Source organism: Sorex fumeus, unplaced genomic scaffold (assembly GCF_029834395.1).
Source record: "Sorex fumeus unplaced genomic scaffold, SorFum_2.1 ptg000008l, whole genome shotgun sequence".
Taxonomy (NCBI): Eukaryota; Metazoa; Chordata; class Mammalia; order Eulipotyphla; family Soricidae; genus Sorex; species Sorex fumeus.
Genome location: NW_026606065.1, coordinates 11062276 through 11080253, shown reverse-complemented (window position 1 = coordinate 11080253; position 17978 = coordinate 11062276). Strand labels below are relative to the sequence as shown.

The 17978-nt window shown below is 44.7% G+C and overlaps 1 protein-coding gene across 2 annotated transcripts in view; it reads right to left on the bottom strand.

The window, feature by feature from the left end:
- Window positions 1-4485: 4485 nt before the first annotated feature.
- The window catches only part of SLC17A5 (solute carrier family 17 member 5), a 62211-nt gene continuing 48718 nt past the window's right edge, over window positions 4486-17978 (bottom strand). For both annotated transcript variants that reach the window (XM_056109732.1, XM_056109733.1), the window contains exons 10-11: window positions 7700-7790; window positions 4486-6292 (exon numbers count right to left, since the gene is read on the bottom strand). In XM_056109732.1, coding sequence (XP_055965707.1) covers window positions 6155-6292; window positions 7700-7790 — 229 coding nt within the window. In that variant the 3' untranslated portion in view covers window positions 4486-6154. The remainder of the gene's footprint in view (window positions 6293-7699; window positions 7791-17978) is intronic.

Here is a 17978-nt window from a genome sequence, read left to right as displayed (position 1 = left end):
CACAGTGGGTAGGGTGTTTGCCTTGCACGCGGCCGACCTGAGTTCGATTCCCAGCATCCCATATGGCCCCCTGAGCACCACCAGGATTAACTCCTGAGTGCAGAGCCAGGAGTAACTCCTGTGCATCGCCAGGTGTGACCCAAAAAGAAAAAAAAAAATCAAAAAGAGCAGTTTAGGAAGAGATTTCATACCATATTGTCATCCCAGAGTCCTGCCAAGTGTGGCTTGAAGGTGTGTGTGAGGGAAAATGGGTATTTGATCATTGTATAATTGAAACCCAAACACAAAAATTTGTAAGTCTACAACTGTACCTCATGGTGTCTCACTAATAAAAATTAAAAAAAAAAAATAAAAAACAGGTCGTGTTCCAGTTCTGTGGGGCAATAATGGCTTCTCCCTCACAAGCTCAGCACTGGCTGTGACGTGGAACTCCTAAGATTCCTCCCTCTCAACATCAAGATAAAGTGAAAGTAAACAGGAGCTTGGAAAATTACTCGCGTTCTTCCTCATCCGGGCACTGCAGAAGGGGAGCAGAATATTCGTTCCATTTCCTGTCCCTTCACTGTTGCCCCAAGCACGGCTTTCCACAGCAGAAACTTCTGGAAATTGTTTCTCATCTTTTGCCCTTCTCTGAGCACAAACTTTTCTAACTGGTTTTTCTGCTTATGGTTGCTCTTAAAAGGCGGAGGCATCTGAAAAGGCTTTGTAATCTGTCTCCATTTCCATTTCCATGAGAAAGATAATTTATTCTTTAACTAAAATTAGACATTTGCTTCATGTCTATTCATGGGAGGCCGTTCCGTGCTTTTCCCGACAGCAACAGGGCTGGACCCTTTAGCGTCCTTTCTGACTGCAGATGAAAATGCTCTCGGGGTGTTTTTCTCCTGGGAAATTGTATTTTGAGCGCTAATAAACTTTCCCCCCCCGGTTTAGATGGTCTTCGTTACCAGGGGTCTAAATGAAAAAATTTCTATTTCTGATTCTTTCAAGTGAAACGCAGGCATTTGAAGTGAGACAACTCAATGGTTAATTCAAACTGCTGACTCTAGCATTTCCCTGATTTCTTTCACAACTTATTCTCGGGGTCAGCTGACGTGCTCATTCCTGAGTTTGATTGCTGGGTGGATAATGACACTTTGCCATGGATGATTGGAAAGACTGGAGTCTATGAAGAAATGAGGTTTGATAAATCAGAATGTGAGGAGCTCCAAAGAAAAGGCATTGATTTCTTTCTTTCTTTTTTTTTTTCTTGGTGCAAAGAAAGCCTGGTACATAATGAATGCTTAGTAAATATCTGTGGCATAATTGGGAGAAGTGTGCCGTCTTGGAGAATTAAGCAATTCTGGGAGATATTCAAAACCATTTACTAATAACTGCCACATAATTCATTCTGAGGTTAGCACATCATTTCGTCATTAAGAGAAATCCATGTTGGATTTCACATGTTTAACCATTTCCCTCCATTCCCTTTTGTTGCTGTCATTGTTGTTTTGATGTCTGGTGTTCAGACGCTTGGCAAAGGTGCACTCTGGTAGCAGTGTGACAGAGATGGCAAACATGAGGGACTGGGGTGCACAACAGTTGTGGAGAGGCAGAGGGTGGGGGCGGTGCCAGCGGTGAAACTCTTTTTTTTTTTTGGGGGGGGGGTCCCACCCGGCAATGCACAGGGGTTACTCCTGGCTCTGCACTCAGGAATTACTCCTGGCGGTGCTCTCAGGGGACCATATGGGATGCTGGGAATCGAACCCGGGTCGGCTGCGTGCAAGGCAAATGCCCTACCCGCTGTGCTATCGCTCCAGCCCCCCAGGGGTGAAACTCTTGGGTCTCATACCTGCAAGACAGGGATTCTACCACTAGTAGCCATATCCCAGGGACCTTATTTAATTATTTAAAAAAAAATTGTTGCTTTTGCAGATGTTTAACCACTACGTCATGCTCCACAATCAACCTAGGACTTCACACAAATGATGCACTTGCCCAGCCACTATATATATATATATATATACATATATATATATATATATATATTTATGACTGTCATTGTAGCAGTCCTCCTGTTGTTCATCAATTTGCTCGAGTGGGCCCAATAATGTCTCCATTGTGAGGCTTGTTGTTACTATTTTTGGCATATTGAATACGTCACAGGGAGCTTGCCAGGCTTTGCTGTGCAGGAGGGACACTCTCGGTAGCTTGTTGGGCTCTCCGAGAGGGGCGAGGAATCGAACCTGGGTCGGCCATATGAAAGGCAAACGATGTACATGCCGTGCTATCGCTCCAGCCCTAAGGCAGGCCCTAGAACCAATAATCCACATCCTCGGCCTGTAACAGTGACAAACTGAGACAAACATACTGTTTTGTTGGTTTTTAAAAACTCTTTTCTATTATTTCTCTGCATGTTTTACAACCGTGCCCAATATTGCGGTGTTGCCGCACAGAGGCACATCGTGTTGTGAAGAGGATGAGGCTGAGATGAAATGGCCAGTGCCCTCCAGGACCCTGTGATAGATTGCACAGACACAAACAGGTTCCTAGGAATTCTGCAGAGAAGGTTTTGGGGGAGGAAGGAGATGGAGGAACCTGACTGTGCTCGAGGGAGCACTCCCGGGAGGGGAAGAAACAGAATTAGACACATTTCTGCAGCCTTATTGACTACCAAAATGTAGATGTGCATATTTGTGCAGTGAATTTAATGAATGCACCTGTGGGTGCCTGAAGGAATGATCCAGTGCTCCTAATTGAGACTGAGTCCTTGAGTTTATTTATTTTTATTTTTTATTTTATTTTATTTTTTTTGATTTTTGGGTCACACCTGGCGATGCTCAGGGGTGACTCCTGGCTCTGCACTCAGAAATTACTCCTGGCGGTGCTCAGGGGACCATATGGGATGCTGGGATTCGAACCCGGGTTGGCCGCGTGCAAGGCAAATGCCCTACCCACTGTGTGAGTTCTTAAGTTTAAAGAAAAAACTCTAAACATGTTGTTTCAGTGGATCAAAGAGAGAGGCCATCTCTAATTCAGAGAGGAGGGAGATGAAAATTGACCTACCAGGCACCCCAAATGGAGATTCCTGAAGGTGTGGATGGGGCATGCCGATGAGTTAGGGCAGGGACGGGATCTGGACAGAGGAGACTGGACAGGCCTAGTGAGGGCTTCACTCTGGGATCATCCTGACCAACAGAGGAGGCGGGCATCCCCCAAACTCAGCAGCGGGACAAGAGGATGTGCAGGGAGGATCAGAGGTCATTTCACGTTTCCCTTTCAGGCGGAAACAAAAGGCACAAGGATCTCATTAAGGAAGGCAGAGGGACTTAAAAAAGAATCCGGAGACCTGAAAAACTGGAATGGAAAAGACAGGTAGGTAATGAGATTTGGGGGTGGGGTGAGCAATTAGGGAGGAGGAAGAAGGCAGAGAAGAACAGAGTCTAAGCCTACAGCTGTGGGGAAATAAAACATTTAGAGGAATAAGAACAGTGGCAAGAGCAGTTGGTTTTCTTTGGATCGGGGAAGGGGGGAAGGTTAGGACTAAACAGGTCTCAGGTGAAAATGGGGTCACCTGAGGGAGATACTGGCAGGTGGCTGAAAACCCCACGATCCCAGAGTACCTGGCACATCAGGGAGTTTTGCTTTTCTAAATGGTGTATTTATCCGCATAGATTATATCATGTTTGGTGAAAATTCACTTTTATTCTGTGCTGCTGATTTTCTCTCTCCAAAGGTAAATGCTGTTTTCAGTTCCTTCAAAGACATTATTTACTTATTGGTTATTGGGCCTCACTCTGCATTGTTTAGGGTTTGCTCCTGGTTCTGCACTCGGGGATCGCTCCTGGTGGGCTTGGAGGACCTGGGGGGTGCTGGGGGTCAAACTCAGAATCGCCCTGTGCAAGGCAAGTACTATGGGTCTGGGCCCCATAGAGGCATTCTGAATTGAATGTGTTATGTTTCTAGGCAAGTTTCATCCTTTTGTTTAAGGCTAGAGAAGACATGTGTGTCTTTTTTTTTTTTTTTTTACTTTTTGGGTGTCACCCCAGGCGATGCATAGGGGTTACTCTTGGCTCTGCTCTCAGGAATTACTCCTGGTGGTGCTCAGGGGAGCATATGGAATGCTGGGAATCGAACCCGGGTCGGCCACAGGCAAGGCAAATGCCCTATCTGCAGTGCTATGGCTCCAGCCCCGATGTGTGTCTTTGAGGTGAAGGAAAACAAGGAGAGGTATATACTGAAAAAAAGCATATTAAAGAGGAATTACTGAAGCAAGGTCTTAGAGGAAGACGGCGATGGCAGATTAGTGGAACAGCAAGAGAGGGGACCTTTTCAGAACACGGAGGGCTGATAGCAAAAGAAACATCTCATGTCTTATTCCTTGGGTGGCCCAAGTCTCCTTAGGCCAGTGGTGGCAGAGACACAGAGGGAAACTGGTGGTCTGAGGAGGAAAGCAGAAAAGATGTAAAACAGTCATGGTGGATGCCAGAAAATATCACAGAACAGTCATATACAAAATCCATCCAAAGATTTATTTTACTGATTTATAAAAGATACCACCAGAGCAACTTAAAGCTATTGAAACATTTAAAAATAAATTTACATCAGTGTATTCACATCATATTACATTAATCAGTGAAATGATACAGGTAGTATTGAACAAACAAAACAGGAACATAGTTCTCTAAATTTTAGTTTTTAAATCTGTAGGTCACAATCCCATAAGGAGGTCACATAATTGAAATGGGGGAGTGGGTGGTCACGAAAAATCTGGCCACAGTTAAGGATTTCTGAATGCCCAGTGACTAAAAATTAATTCAAAATCAACCATATTGTGAATCCCAGGTATTTCTGGCATTACTTGGGGGGGGGGCGGGGGGGAAAGTGACAAGTTAAAAAAGTTTAAGAATCTCTGCTCTAAATCACATAATGCCCTAAAAGATGCCCCCGAACCACTGGAAGACAGTCCAGGAAAAACTGGAAAATAGATGATTTCAGGAGCCCACAGGAAGACAATGACATCTTTGGTCCCAGGTGCTGTGGCAGAGTCGTAATTATTTGAATCCTAAACTGTGACTGGAAGAAAACAGGAGTTTTTTTTTTTCCTCTCTTAAAAATCCTGGTGTTGCTTATGAAACAGATATTATTCATGTATGCTGTGAACGACACAGATGTGGTGCTGTTCAAGGATGAGGGTATTTGTGGTTAGCAGGGCACTGCGCTTCTTAGGCAGTGAGGGTCCTATCAATACTGGTGCATGCTGGAAAGGGCTGCGCCATCCCCGGGCGGTGGCCCTCCATGCTCCTACCACTTGGGGCTTTGTCTGCACATCAGTAAGCTCTGCTGGGAAGAACACTGTCCGAGACCCGGGGCTCACCCTTCTCTTGGAAGCTGCAGCTGATGAATGTGGCACAGTGTCCTGAAACCAGGGAGCGACACGTGGCAGCGGCCTGGGCATGCGTTCTCCCTGGGTGCAGCTGCCAGTCCAAATCAGGCAGTGACTGGCAACTCACAGAAATGCGAATGCTTGAGACCGAAGTTCCGGCAATTGCTGATCTATTTATCCTCACGCTTGTATGAGGAAAGGGGACAAAGACACGAAGCGTAACAAGACCTGACACCACCTATCGTCGAATGAAGCAAAGATGAATATGGTCTACTGCAGCTCATTCCTCTTGGTAGGACTTTTCAAGTCAAATTATTATTATTATTATTTTTTTGCTTTCTGGATCACACCCGGCGATGCACAGGGGTTACTCCTGGCTCTGCACTCAGGAATCACTCCTGGCAGTGCTCAGGGGATCATATGGGATGCTGGGAATCGAACCTGGGTCGGCTGCATGCAAGGCAAACACCCTACCCACTGAGCTATCTCTCCAGCCCCCTCAAAGTCAAATTAACTCCCCCCCCCGCCCCACGCTTCAGGGTACCTGTGTGGTAGCGAGGTGAGGGCCCTCAGGTAAGAGCGCCAGCATATATGTTTCATTAACAATTAATTATACCTAAATTTTACCAGTCCAGCAACGAGTAGCATGTCATGATTATGAGTCTTAATGTAATACAAGTACATTTTTCATGTTTGTAGACCGATTATCCATTAAAATAGCAAAGGCACTTTCAGGTTACACGAGAAACAGAAATCCACGAACAGAGCCAGGTCTGTGTCTTGGTTCCTTCAGTTTCGGTGTCCATAGTGATCACTGAGGGCCCAGCTTTGTACCTCGCCTTTGGCAAACAGTGCAAAGAAAATGGCACCAAATACATTAATAGCAGCAGCAATGCAGAAAACAGTTTCCCACTCTCTGATAGTGTTCTGTAGAGACAGAGAGAAATGAGAATGATTTTTCAGTTTGTAGCCCGGTTATTAAAAAAGTGGTGGGCAAGACTGTAACAATCAGAGCATTTCCCACATAAGTTTCATCAAAAGTGGAATTGAGAGATGGTCAGTTGTCAATGATGGGGACAGGATCTGAGAAATTTGCCACTGGGAAGTTTCGTCGTGTTTTTGTCACAGATGTATTTCCACAAACCTTGACGATACAGATGATACATGCAAGCTATATAACTGAACACCCTCTGTAGCCCACTGCAGTATATGTGCTCCAAAAGGTGACCAAACTGTTAAGTGACACACCTTTATTCTTTCAGTAGAATACTATGCAGCAATGAAAATGAATGAGCAAAAATAACAGACACAGTTCCCAAACAAAGGTTGATCAAAAGAGCAGAGTATTTCCTCTATGTAAAGCTCAAAACCAGACCAAACTAATCTAGGGTTTGTTTATTATTTATTTATTTTTGCTTTTTTTTTTTTTGGGTCACACCCGGCAATGCTCAGGGGTTACTCCTGGCTCCTGCACTCAGGAATTACTCCCAGCGGTGCTCGGGCGGACCATATGGGATGCTGGGAATTGAACCCAGGTAGCCAATGTTGGCTGCATGCAAGGCAAATGCTCTACCTGCTGTGCTATCGCTCCAGACTTGGGTTTGTTTATTTTTTTTGTGTGTGTCTTTTTGGGTCACACCTGGTGATGCTTAGGGGTTATTCCTGGTTCTACACTCAGGAATTACTCCTGGTGGTGCTGGGGGACCACCCGAGCATATGAGATGCTGGGAATCAAACCCTGGTTGGCCATTTGCAAGGCAGGAAGAAGAATCTGGGGCCACAAGGAGGTGATGATGTTTCCTGGTTAAATACAGGTGACAGGGATTTCTTTGGAAAATTCATCCTGCTGCATATGCTTAGGATTTGTGCATTTTACAAACACATGTCAGGGCGATGGAGACAGGTCAGTGACAGTCCAGCTCCTGAGCAACTTCATTCCCTGACCCTGCATGGTTCCTGTAACACCAGCAGCTATGACCCCTAGACACAAAAACTGAAAATCAAGCCATAAATCTGGGCTCTGGTGGGGGTGTAGTTTAATGATAGGACGACTGAGGCCAAGAGACTGATCCTGACCCCTCGCTCATGTGCCAAGAACCATGTGCCAAAACAAGTGTGTGTCATCTTGGTGTATCACAAGCAACGTGTGTGTGTGTGTGTGTGTGTGTGTGTGTGTGTGTGTGTGTGTGTGTGTGTGTGTGAGCACTCTGGAGAGCCCCGCAACTTAAGCACAGGCCACAGGCAAGTGCTTAAGTGTTTGTGACCTCCAGTTCACAGCAAAGAGAAGGGGGAAATTCATGTGAAAATGAATGCAAAAAAAAAAAATCTACTTACTTCAGGAGTCAGACTTTTAGCAATGATGGGTCCAACCATTCCTGGAATTGTGGCAAATGTGTTTGTGATGCCCAGGAGGATACCAGCATACCTGCAACAACATTTTCACAGAGGTTTATCATCAGGTTAGATATACAGGTAGCTTCACCTCCCCCCCAACAAATAGACAGCTATACCATTTCTAGGCTGTATTTTTGTAAAATTGTATGCCTTGTGTAATGAAATCCCTTACTGAAGTAGACTGAGTATTTAACCTCAGATGAGAAGCTTGCATCTCAGGAGTTAATTGGCATTCTAACATTACACTGAGGGCCACAGCCACTTAAAGTGGTGAGATACGATTTCCACACCTGGCCCTTTCTATCTAGGAGACTTCTCGTGTCTTGATTATTTTTTGAGTTGAAAGAGTTTTTACTGCAGAATTAATTTCACTGCTGAAAATTCAAGAAAAGAAATAGGAAACAGTGGGTGCTCAGTGGTGAGGCGCGTGCATTGCAGATTTGAGGCTGGGGCCTTTTCTTCTGGTTTTTCTTTTTCTTTTTTTTTTGGGGGGGGGGCCACAGCCAGTTGATTCTGGTTTGTTTTGGGGGCCACAGCTTGCTGTGCTCAGAGCTTTCTCTTTTGGCTCAGCGCGTAGGGATCACTTCTGGGAGTGCTCCAGGAATCACATGTGGTGCTGAGGATTTGAACCGCCCTACCCACTGGACCATCTCTCCAGCCCCCAGGCTGAGTGTTTGATGCCAACACTGCCTCTGATGCTCAAATGTGAGCCTGGTGGTGGCACTGGCTTCAGGGGCACCACAGTAAGTGTGTGATCTCCAACAGAGCCAAATTTGTATGATTATCACAACTGATGTCAGTGACCCTGGCAAGCAACGAAACTAAGCAGGCAAGCACTGGAACAAAGTGTGTGTGTGTGTGTGTGTGTGTGTGTGTGTGTGTGTGTGTGACCTCGGTCACTGCAACAACAGCTAGAAGGGAGGGGAAAAAGGAATAAATTGAAGAACAAAATGAAGAACAAATAAAATTACCTACCGTCCTTCTAAGTAACCAGCACTAACATCTTATAAATACCTTAATTACTCTCCCTTACATAATGCATTTTATTTTTTAAAAAGTAAATTACACTGAAGAGGCACTGTATTTTTTTTACCAATTTTATAAATTTATAAATTTCAGGTGTGAATGGTTATAATTACTACCTGAATATATGAAATCAGTTCACCACTAAAAAGTTGAATTCTGGAGACTGGAGTGATCACACAGGGGTCAGGGCACTTGCGTGGCCTGTGGCCAACCCAGATTCCACTCAGGATTCCATCCCCGGAATCCCTTATGGTCCCCTGAGCACAAAGTGAGGAGTGATTCCTGAGTGCTACTGGTGTGGCACCAAAACAAACAAACAAAAGGTTGAATTCTAGCATTTCTCATACAATTCACCTTCTCAAAATCCAATCTACCTCCACCTTCTCCCTTCTCTTCTGGTAACCACCTACATATTTAATATATTGTTATATAAGTGAGATCATAGCTAAATCTGTGCCCTGTCTCAGAAGCAGTCAAGTTAGCTCTACAGTATGTGTGTGTGTGTGCATGTGTGTGAATGTATAAGACCAAAAAGTACATTTTCAGTAGCTCAGAAAAAATCTGCTTTATCTTTAATGTTTCTATAAGAGAAAGGTCAAAAGTTGAAGAATAGGGGCCGGAGTGATAGCACAGCGGGTAAGGCGTTTGCCTTGAACGCAGCTGACCTGGGTTCGATCCCCGGCATTCCATATGGTCCCCCGAGCACCGCCAGGAATAATTCCTGAGTGCAGAGCCAGGAATAACCCCTGAGTATCGCTGGGTGTGACCCAAAAAGAAAAAAAAAAGTTGAAGAATAACATGGCTATTTCTTGTATACAAGAAAGAGACCCAGAAAAAACTGAGCACTTCTGTGATTTATTTTAGGGGCAATTCCTGTGGGCTGGGGATACAGCTCAGCAATAAAGCATTTGCCTTGCCTGTGCAAGGCCCTGGGTTCCAGCCTGCAAATTTGCACACATACACGAAAATCTAGTGGGACTTAAGGGTAACTCTTAGGAGAAGGATGCTGTACTACTTTTCTTTTTTACTTTTTAAATTTTACTTCTGTCACACCTGGTAGTGCTCAGGGCTTACACCTGGCTCTGTTCCGGGGTCATTCCTGGAAGGGCCCAGGGGATCATATGGAATGCTGGGGATTTAACCTGGGTTGGCCTCATGCAAAGCAAGAGCCCGACCTGCTACTACGGCTCTGGTCCCAGGAGAAGGATACTAGAGACTCCATCTCTGGGGTATCTATCATTTACCATAATCTTATGCGCTGCCCTGTGCCCTGTATTTCTTATACACTGGTAGTATGTCGATTCTACATTCTAAATGTATATTAAAGATTTATGTTTGGCATTTTGGTGAAAAATCTTAAAGATGCAAAAACTATGGTAAATGTATCTATGCTACAACAATAAATATTAAAAAGAAAACTTGAAGGGGCTGGAGTGATAGCACAGTGGGTACAGAATTTGCCTTGCACGCGGCAGACCCGGGTTCAGTTTCCAGCATCCCATACGGTCCCCTGAGCACCGTCAGGAGTAATTCCTGAGTGCATGAGCCAGGAGTAACCCTTGTGTATCGCCAGGTGTGACCCCCCCAAAAGAAAAAGAAAAAAAAAGAAAACTTGAAGACATTAAAGATAATCAACCAACAAAATAGACATTATTGTCACTGTCACTGTCCTCCTGTTGTTCATCGATTTGCTTGAGCAGTCCCAGTAACATTGTGAGACTTGTTACTGTGTTTGGCATATCGAATACCTCACGGGTAGTTTGCCAGGCTTTGCTGTGGGGGCAAGATACTCGGTAGCTTGCCGGGCTCCCCGAGAGGGGCGGAGGAATTCACCTGGGCATGTATGGAGTCATATTAGAGCTTTTAAATTTTCCAATTTTTAATGAGATGGTCATTGTTTTTATGTAACAAAAATTCGGGGCCAGGGAGACTGTTGAAAAGGGTGGAGCATGTACTTCTCATTTATGGGCCCCTAAGTTGGATCTCCAATACTGTATTACCCTCGCCTCTGTACCACTAAGTATAGCCCAGTGCTCCCTGAGCACTGCTAGGGAGCCCCCCACACCCCGCCCCCGCCAAGTCAATTCTGATAAAATTACAGAACTTTGACATCTTATTAGTCCATGTGAATTACTGGTTATTTTTTCTCCTTTTTTTTTTTTTTTGCTTTCTTTTGGGGGTCACGCCCGGCGATGCACAGGGGTTACTCCTGGCTCTGCACTCAGGAATTACTCCTGGCGGTGCTCAGGGGACCATGTGGGATGCTGGGGATTGAACCTGGGTTGGCCACGTGCAAGGCAAACACCCTACCCGCTGTGCTATTGCTCCACCCCCCCATGTGAATCACTGTGGGATAATGTTCTTTCCATTAGGGTTCAGGATCCCAGTACTTTGGTTCTGACCACTGTTGAGTGGCCTCCCCTTAGCTGAGTTTACTGAAAAGTGCCTGCGAAGGTCTGAATTGGATTCCTCCCACATTCGTTGACAGTATCTCAGAGGTATCATTTAACATATTTTTATGCCCTACCTGCCAATGTGACTGTATTTGGAGTCAGTTTTTTTTTTTTTTTTTTTTTTTTTGCTTTTTGGGTCACACCCGGCGATGCACAGGGGTTACTCCTGGCTCTGCACTCAGAAGTTACTCCAGGCGGTGCTCAGGGGACCATATGGGGTGCTGGGAATCGAACCCGGGTCGGCCGCATGCAAGGCAAACGCCCTACCCACCGTGCTATCTCTCCAGCCCCTGGAGTCAGTTTTTAGAAAATAATTAAGGTTAAATGTAATCATAAGGGTGGGGTTCTAGCCTATTGGAAATTGGTGGTCTTGTAAGAGGAAGAGAGGGGCCAGAGAGATGGTTCAAAGGGATGAGCTCGGGGCTGGAGTGATAGTACAGCGGGTAGGGCGTTTGCCTTGCACAGCGCCAACTCGGGTTCGATTTCCAGCATCCCATATGGTCCCCTGAGCACCGCCAGAAGTAACCCCTGTGCATTACAGGGTGTAACCCAACAAGAGAAAAAAAAAAAGGGGATGAGTTCATGCTTTGCATGAAGGTGGCCCAAGTTTGATCCCCAGTACCACATGGTCCTCCGAGTCGCTGAGCACTGCTCCAAGCAATTAACTGGGAGTGGTAAGCACTGCTGAGTGCAACCTAAAAATGGAGAAAAGAAAAGAAGAAAGTAAAGATGAGGAGAGAGATGCTCTTCTACAGTACATAGCTGGGCAGGCCCCTGCAAGGACACTTTTAGGTGGTGATTGGGCGCATTCCAGGGAGGCCTCAGAGGCCCCGCACCACGATGAGACCGTGGCCAGGCACCCACAGACTTCAGAACTACGAGAAAGTAAGTTTTCCTCTCAGAAAGATGCCCAGTGTGTAGTATTTTGTATGACTTCCTGAGCTGACTAACACAGAGTCTGAATAAAACGCCTGCTAGATCGAATCCAGTTATTTGTAACGTTACAAATTCCTACGTCCAAAACTCATGCATACAGGACATAACACTAATCACGTTGCGTGCACACACACACACACACACATATGCACACACATTGTTATTTTGCTTATGCCTTTTAGGGAATGTTAACTTAAATTAACCAAGCTTGGTAGAAGCTGTCCTTTTTTTTTTTTTTAAAGCCATTAACACCTTGGCAGTAGGAGGAATGATTGCAGTGTGCCAGGCCTTTTCAGTAACAGATATTAAGTGCAGATGATTGCTGTGAAATTCTAAATGTCAGCACTGAGAGGATCATTCAAGTATTTACATTACACTTGGCCAGAAAGGGCCTTGAGAAATCGATAACTCTTTGGAAAAAAAACATGTAGGGACTTAGTCTGGATTCTGTGCCTTTACAGAGTTCTTGAGTTCTTGGATTAACAATGAAAAATCTATTCACTTGAAAAAAATTCAATTCTCTTGAATTCAGGAAACAAAATTATATGCAGAAAATTTCTATTCCATTTTGTAGAAGTCTTAGAGAATATTGAATAGACTTTTATACAGTAAAAGGGATACTGCTTGTTTTACTGAAAAACCTGTCAGACATGTTTCTAAGTATGTCACATACATATATCATTCATTTTTATAGTAAAATAACCCTATGAGGTAGGCGTTATCTTTATTTTATAGATGAAGAAAGGCTATAAAATGTTACCCACTCTGATTCCAAACCGGTACTTAGTATTATATTATAGTCTATAATGCCACTTTATGAAAAACACAAATTTTCTCATGTTCAATTTTTCATCATAAACCTCTGTGCTGGATGCTTAAAGCTTAAGGGGCTGCTGTCCTCACATGTTCCTGCAATAACTAGCAGTCTGCTAAACACTGAATGGGCACTTCACTATTAACAAGAAGAAAAGAAACTAGGCAGCAATATGGTCAGAAATTATGTTACCTCTAGATAATCAACCCACAGGGAAGCAGAAACCAATTAGGAGGCTTAGAACCAAAAAACTAGCTGGAAAATAACCGAGAGCTTATCTGATGGGTTGAATCAAAATACATAGGAGAAAAGGAAATTTTCTTCTTTACATTTTGATGAGATTACTCTGCCATTTCCCTGCTGTAGCATTTTAAAGTTTCACATGTTGTTCACACATCTCCATCTATATGCTGATTCAGCCAAAAATCTGATGCCTTGGTCAACTTAGATACCATTACCTAAGGCATACAGGTATCTACCATTGTCCTAACTTTGACAACTATTTGTTGGCATCATTTATGTTTCTAAATGTTCAGTGTCCTGTCTTTAAAAGATAAATAAATGCCTCTCACCCTGCACCCCCCCTCGCCCCAACTTAATAAGACTCACAAAATATCAAGGATGGGCTGGAATCTTTTAAGACATAGACTTCAACCACTGAGATGATATCAGCCAATACTGGAAGCCAGTTTGAGGAATTTGCTACTGGTTGTGTAATGTACGTGTCCATCAATGCAAGCAGGGAACATGTTACTTGCATGTTTGTGTCTTCAACATTTAATACAGGTCCTGGCACTGTGTTGTTAAAATCCCTGGGGCCATTAAGCAGCATGCTCTGACAGGGAAATTCAGTAATGACACAGCTGCCTGGCTGGAAATCCAATTCATCTTTCTCCACCCTATCTGAAATGATATATTGGGGGACACTGCTGAAATCCTGAAATACTAAGTACACTGTTTCCTTCAAGTACAAGACTAAAACTGATGCTGAAAAATAAGTCTTTTGTTATTTAAGATTCAATGGTGGTCCCTACTGAGCAGTATTTTTTTTTTTAATTAACTCAATCATTTCAATCTTTCACATGAATTGAGTTGTGACTCTGTTTATGGCACCTGACTCCACGTTTTCCAGGAAATAATAATTAAGCTTTCTGTATTATGCACAAACCACTTATTGTATCACGAGCTAAGTATTCTATGTACATTATGTGTTTGTTCTGTTTCAGAATTTTCATGACTGGGCCAGAGAGAGTACAGGCCGGACACTGAGCTCAGGGGACCACAGTGTCAGGATTTAAAACTGGGACTCCTTGTACAGTGCTGACCTTCACTCAATCCCCTGCCTGCCCTGCCAATTGTAACCCCCGAATAGCAACAACAACAAAAGAAACTGCAATTCTCACAGCAGTCTTTTAAGGTAGGGGCCATGGATATTTAATTTTTCCTTCTCCAGCATCTGCTTTCATTTTCGCTTGACAGCGCTCCAGTTACTGCCTAATGATCCAATTTTCCTTGACAGCTAGTTTCAGAGAGCAGAGTAGAGCCCTTGTCAGATTCTATAGTTCTAAGAGACTTCTGGCACCTTCTGAATCCTGGGAACTGTATTTCAGCTTCATGAAATGAAGTAGCTGGCTTCTGACCTTTCTTCTGGCTGGGTGGCCATGGAACCAATTTTATGTTCCAAAGCACTTTTGCTTCTCATTTGTTTGCCTAGTTTTATAATCAACTCATGTTAAATGAGGGAAACCAGTGTCTGTTGCCTGCAGTGACTTTTCCCCCGCCTTCAAATTCCCAAAGTAGTTGTGAGCTACTTTCCAATGACCAATTTTTAAGACCTTGTAAATAAGCCTCTGAAAGGCAATTTAATGCAGTAGCAGAGTGATCCTGGGAGCACGGAGTTGGAAGACAAGTCAGGTTTGCTGTTTACAAGCTGGGACTTGCAAGTTACATAACTCCTTTGTGCCTGTGTTTCTTCCACTTTCGAAATGACCCTTGATTTCTTCCCGTGTTATAGTGGGTGTTACTGATGCATCCACTCCTATGAAATTTGGGGGGCACGGACTCCTTCACCTCCAACTTTTGGGGTGTGTATTGATTGTCCTTAAGTCAATCAGCATTCCCTTGGCCATGGGTGGTGTTTCAGGGGTGGGTATGTGACTTAGTTTGGTTCAGTCAAAATGAAACCCACGACTTATTCCCAGGCTGGAGTGATAGCACAGTGGTAGGGCATTTGTCTTGGGTGCAGCCAGCCTGGCTGAGCCAGGTTCGATTCCTCTGCCCCTCTTGGAGAGTCCGGCAAGCTACCGAGAGTATTCACTATGCCAAACACAGTAACAAGAAGTCTCACAATGGAGACGTTACTGGGCCCGCATTGAGCAAATGGATGAACAATGGGAGGACAGACTGATTCCCAAAGTTGGGAAGGGAAAAGATCCCTTTCCTTCTTGCTTGACAGGTCAGGACGAGAAGCATGTTGCTGGCCCATCGTTTCACTGTGTGAGGTGACAAGAAGCCCCAGATTGAAACTAGTACCTTGAGGAGTAGAGTGTAACGAAGACACACACCTTCAGGGGCATGTATCAAACTCTTTTTTTTTTTTTTCTTTTTGAGTCACACCTGGCGATGCACAGGGGTTCCTCCTGGCTCTGCACTCAGGAGTTACTCCTGGCGGTGCTCAAGGAACCAGATGGGATGCTGGGAATCGAACCCGGGTTGGCTGCATGCAAGGCAAACGCCCTACCTGCTGTGCTATCTCTCCAGCCCCGCATGCATCAAACTCTTGCCTGAAGTCCACTGTCTCAGGACTTGACTCTAGGGTCAATCAGTAGATGATGCTGTTCAGAATGCTTGACTGGAATTCCTAGCACTTCAGCTGAAAGCAACTCAGACTCCAGACCTCTTCCATGCCAAACTCCCCTGCCTTACGGATGCCCCCGCCCCTCCAAAGAAAGAGCACTGTGAGCTAGTGTGACAACTAACTTCAGCTGACCCTGTCAATGACAAAATCTTCTCTAGTTTGTTTGTTTGGGGTTTGCATTTGGCCACACCTGGTGGTGCTCAGGGGCTACTCTGGGCTCAGGGGACCACAGTGTCAGGATTTAAAACTGGGACTCCTGCAGGCAAAGCTTGAGCCATCTCCCTGGGCCCCATCTTTGAGTCTCGTGACTGTTTCTCTTGGCGCCCATTCAAACCTTTAGTCTTTTCCTTCTTCCTTCATCTCAACAACAAACCTGACTCCCAAATCACAGATTAGAGGTTAGCAGTTAAGGGTTTTTTGGGTGCGGTTCAGCTACATCCTGCAGTAGTCAGGGGGCTACTCCTGGCTACTTCCCGACAGTGTGCAGGGTGTCACGCCATGCCGAGGATTGAATCTATGCTTTCTGCGTGCAGAAAGCCCGTAGAACCCGCAGAACTATCTCTCTGGCCCAAGATTTCAAATTATCTGCATAATAAATGACCTCAAAACTTAGCAGCTTCCCACAACAAATATTTGTTATCTCCCACTTTCTGGGTGTCAGGACTGTCAGAGCAGATTGGCAGAGACCCAGGAGGGTTTTTTTTTCCTTTTGGTGCTGGGGATAAAACCCCAGAGCCCGAGGCTTGTGACACAGTGACACATAGTCTACAACTGGGCTCTATTCCTGGCCTTTCAGCAAATTTCAGTCATTTTTAATGTTGGCTGGTGCCAAGTCATGGGAAGGCTTGTCTGGGGCCAGAGGACCCGTGACTGCTACATGGAGGCCTCCCTTCCTACTCTGAGGACTGTGTCGCAGAGCTGCTAGAAGTCCCCATTTGCTACATGGCATTTGGCACCCCCTATTGTGAGAAACCTGAGAGAGACAGAGCAAGGAGGAGAATGGGCGACGCCTTTTTTGACCTGGCCAGATACCATCACTTTCTGCCATAACCTATTCATCAGAAACCAGTTACTAAATCCAGTTCATGCTCAAAGGGAGAGGAACAGGTTTTACCTTTCGAAGGATGGAATACTGAAAAAATTCGTGGATATATAATTGATTGACTTTGTGTGTATGTCAACTGACATATTTTTAAATCACAATCCTTAATTTCTCATATAACCCAAAAATCCTTTTTTTTTTTTATACAGAACTCATATTACTCTCATCCTTCTCAAATAGTTGTTTCTTGCATGATCTCAGTTAATTCCTGCGACAGGGAGATGGCACCAACGGAAGTGTGCAAGTTTTGCTTCTAGGAGGACCTGATTCAATCTCCGGCCCTGCATAGTCCCCCGAAACACTGCTGGAGGGAGCCCTAAACAACAGTCTTAGAGTAGCCTCTAAGCACCACTGGGTGTGGTCCAATAATCAAAACCAACCAACAAACTAAAAAAGTTGATTTCTTTACTTGAGCTCTGAATTTCACTCCTTATCTTCCGCCACTAATTTTCACTTCTTTCATTTCAATTTTTCATCCTCTTGTTCTGTTTTGTTTTCTTTTGATTTTGGCCCACATCCCAGCAGAGCTCAAGGGCTGCCTGTTGGGGATTCTGTGGTGCGAAGGATTGATTGAATCTGCGACTCCTGTATGCACAGCACATGCTCAGCCCTTACCCTCTCTCTCTGGCCCAATCTCACATCCTTTTCCAGCTCTCTTTTCTCAGCATATTCATATGTTTGGGCCTTTATTCTTGGAACGAAATCTCCCTTCAGTCCTTGTCTCTCTTTAGGCACCCCCTCCTTCTTTCTAGTTAACAGTTTTGAAACAATTGCTTATGAGCTGTAGTTCTCAAATTTTATTTATTTATTTATTTATTTTTGGTTCTTGGGCCACATCTGGTAGTGTTCAGGGCTTTCCTGGCCTCGTGCTCAGGGATCACTGCTGGCAGGCTTGGAGAACCATATGTGGTACTGGAGACCTAACCCATTTAGGCTGTGTGCAAGGCAAACACCCTCTCTGCTGTACCATCACATACACATGCCCGTTTCTCAAAGGGTACTGCTGTTCCCAGTGACAACCTGGAAGAGCA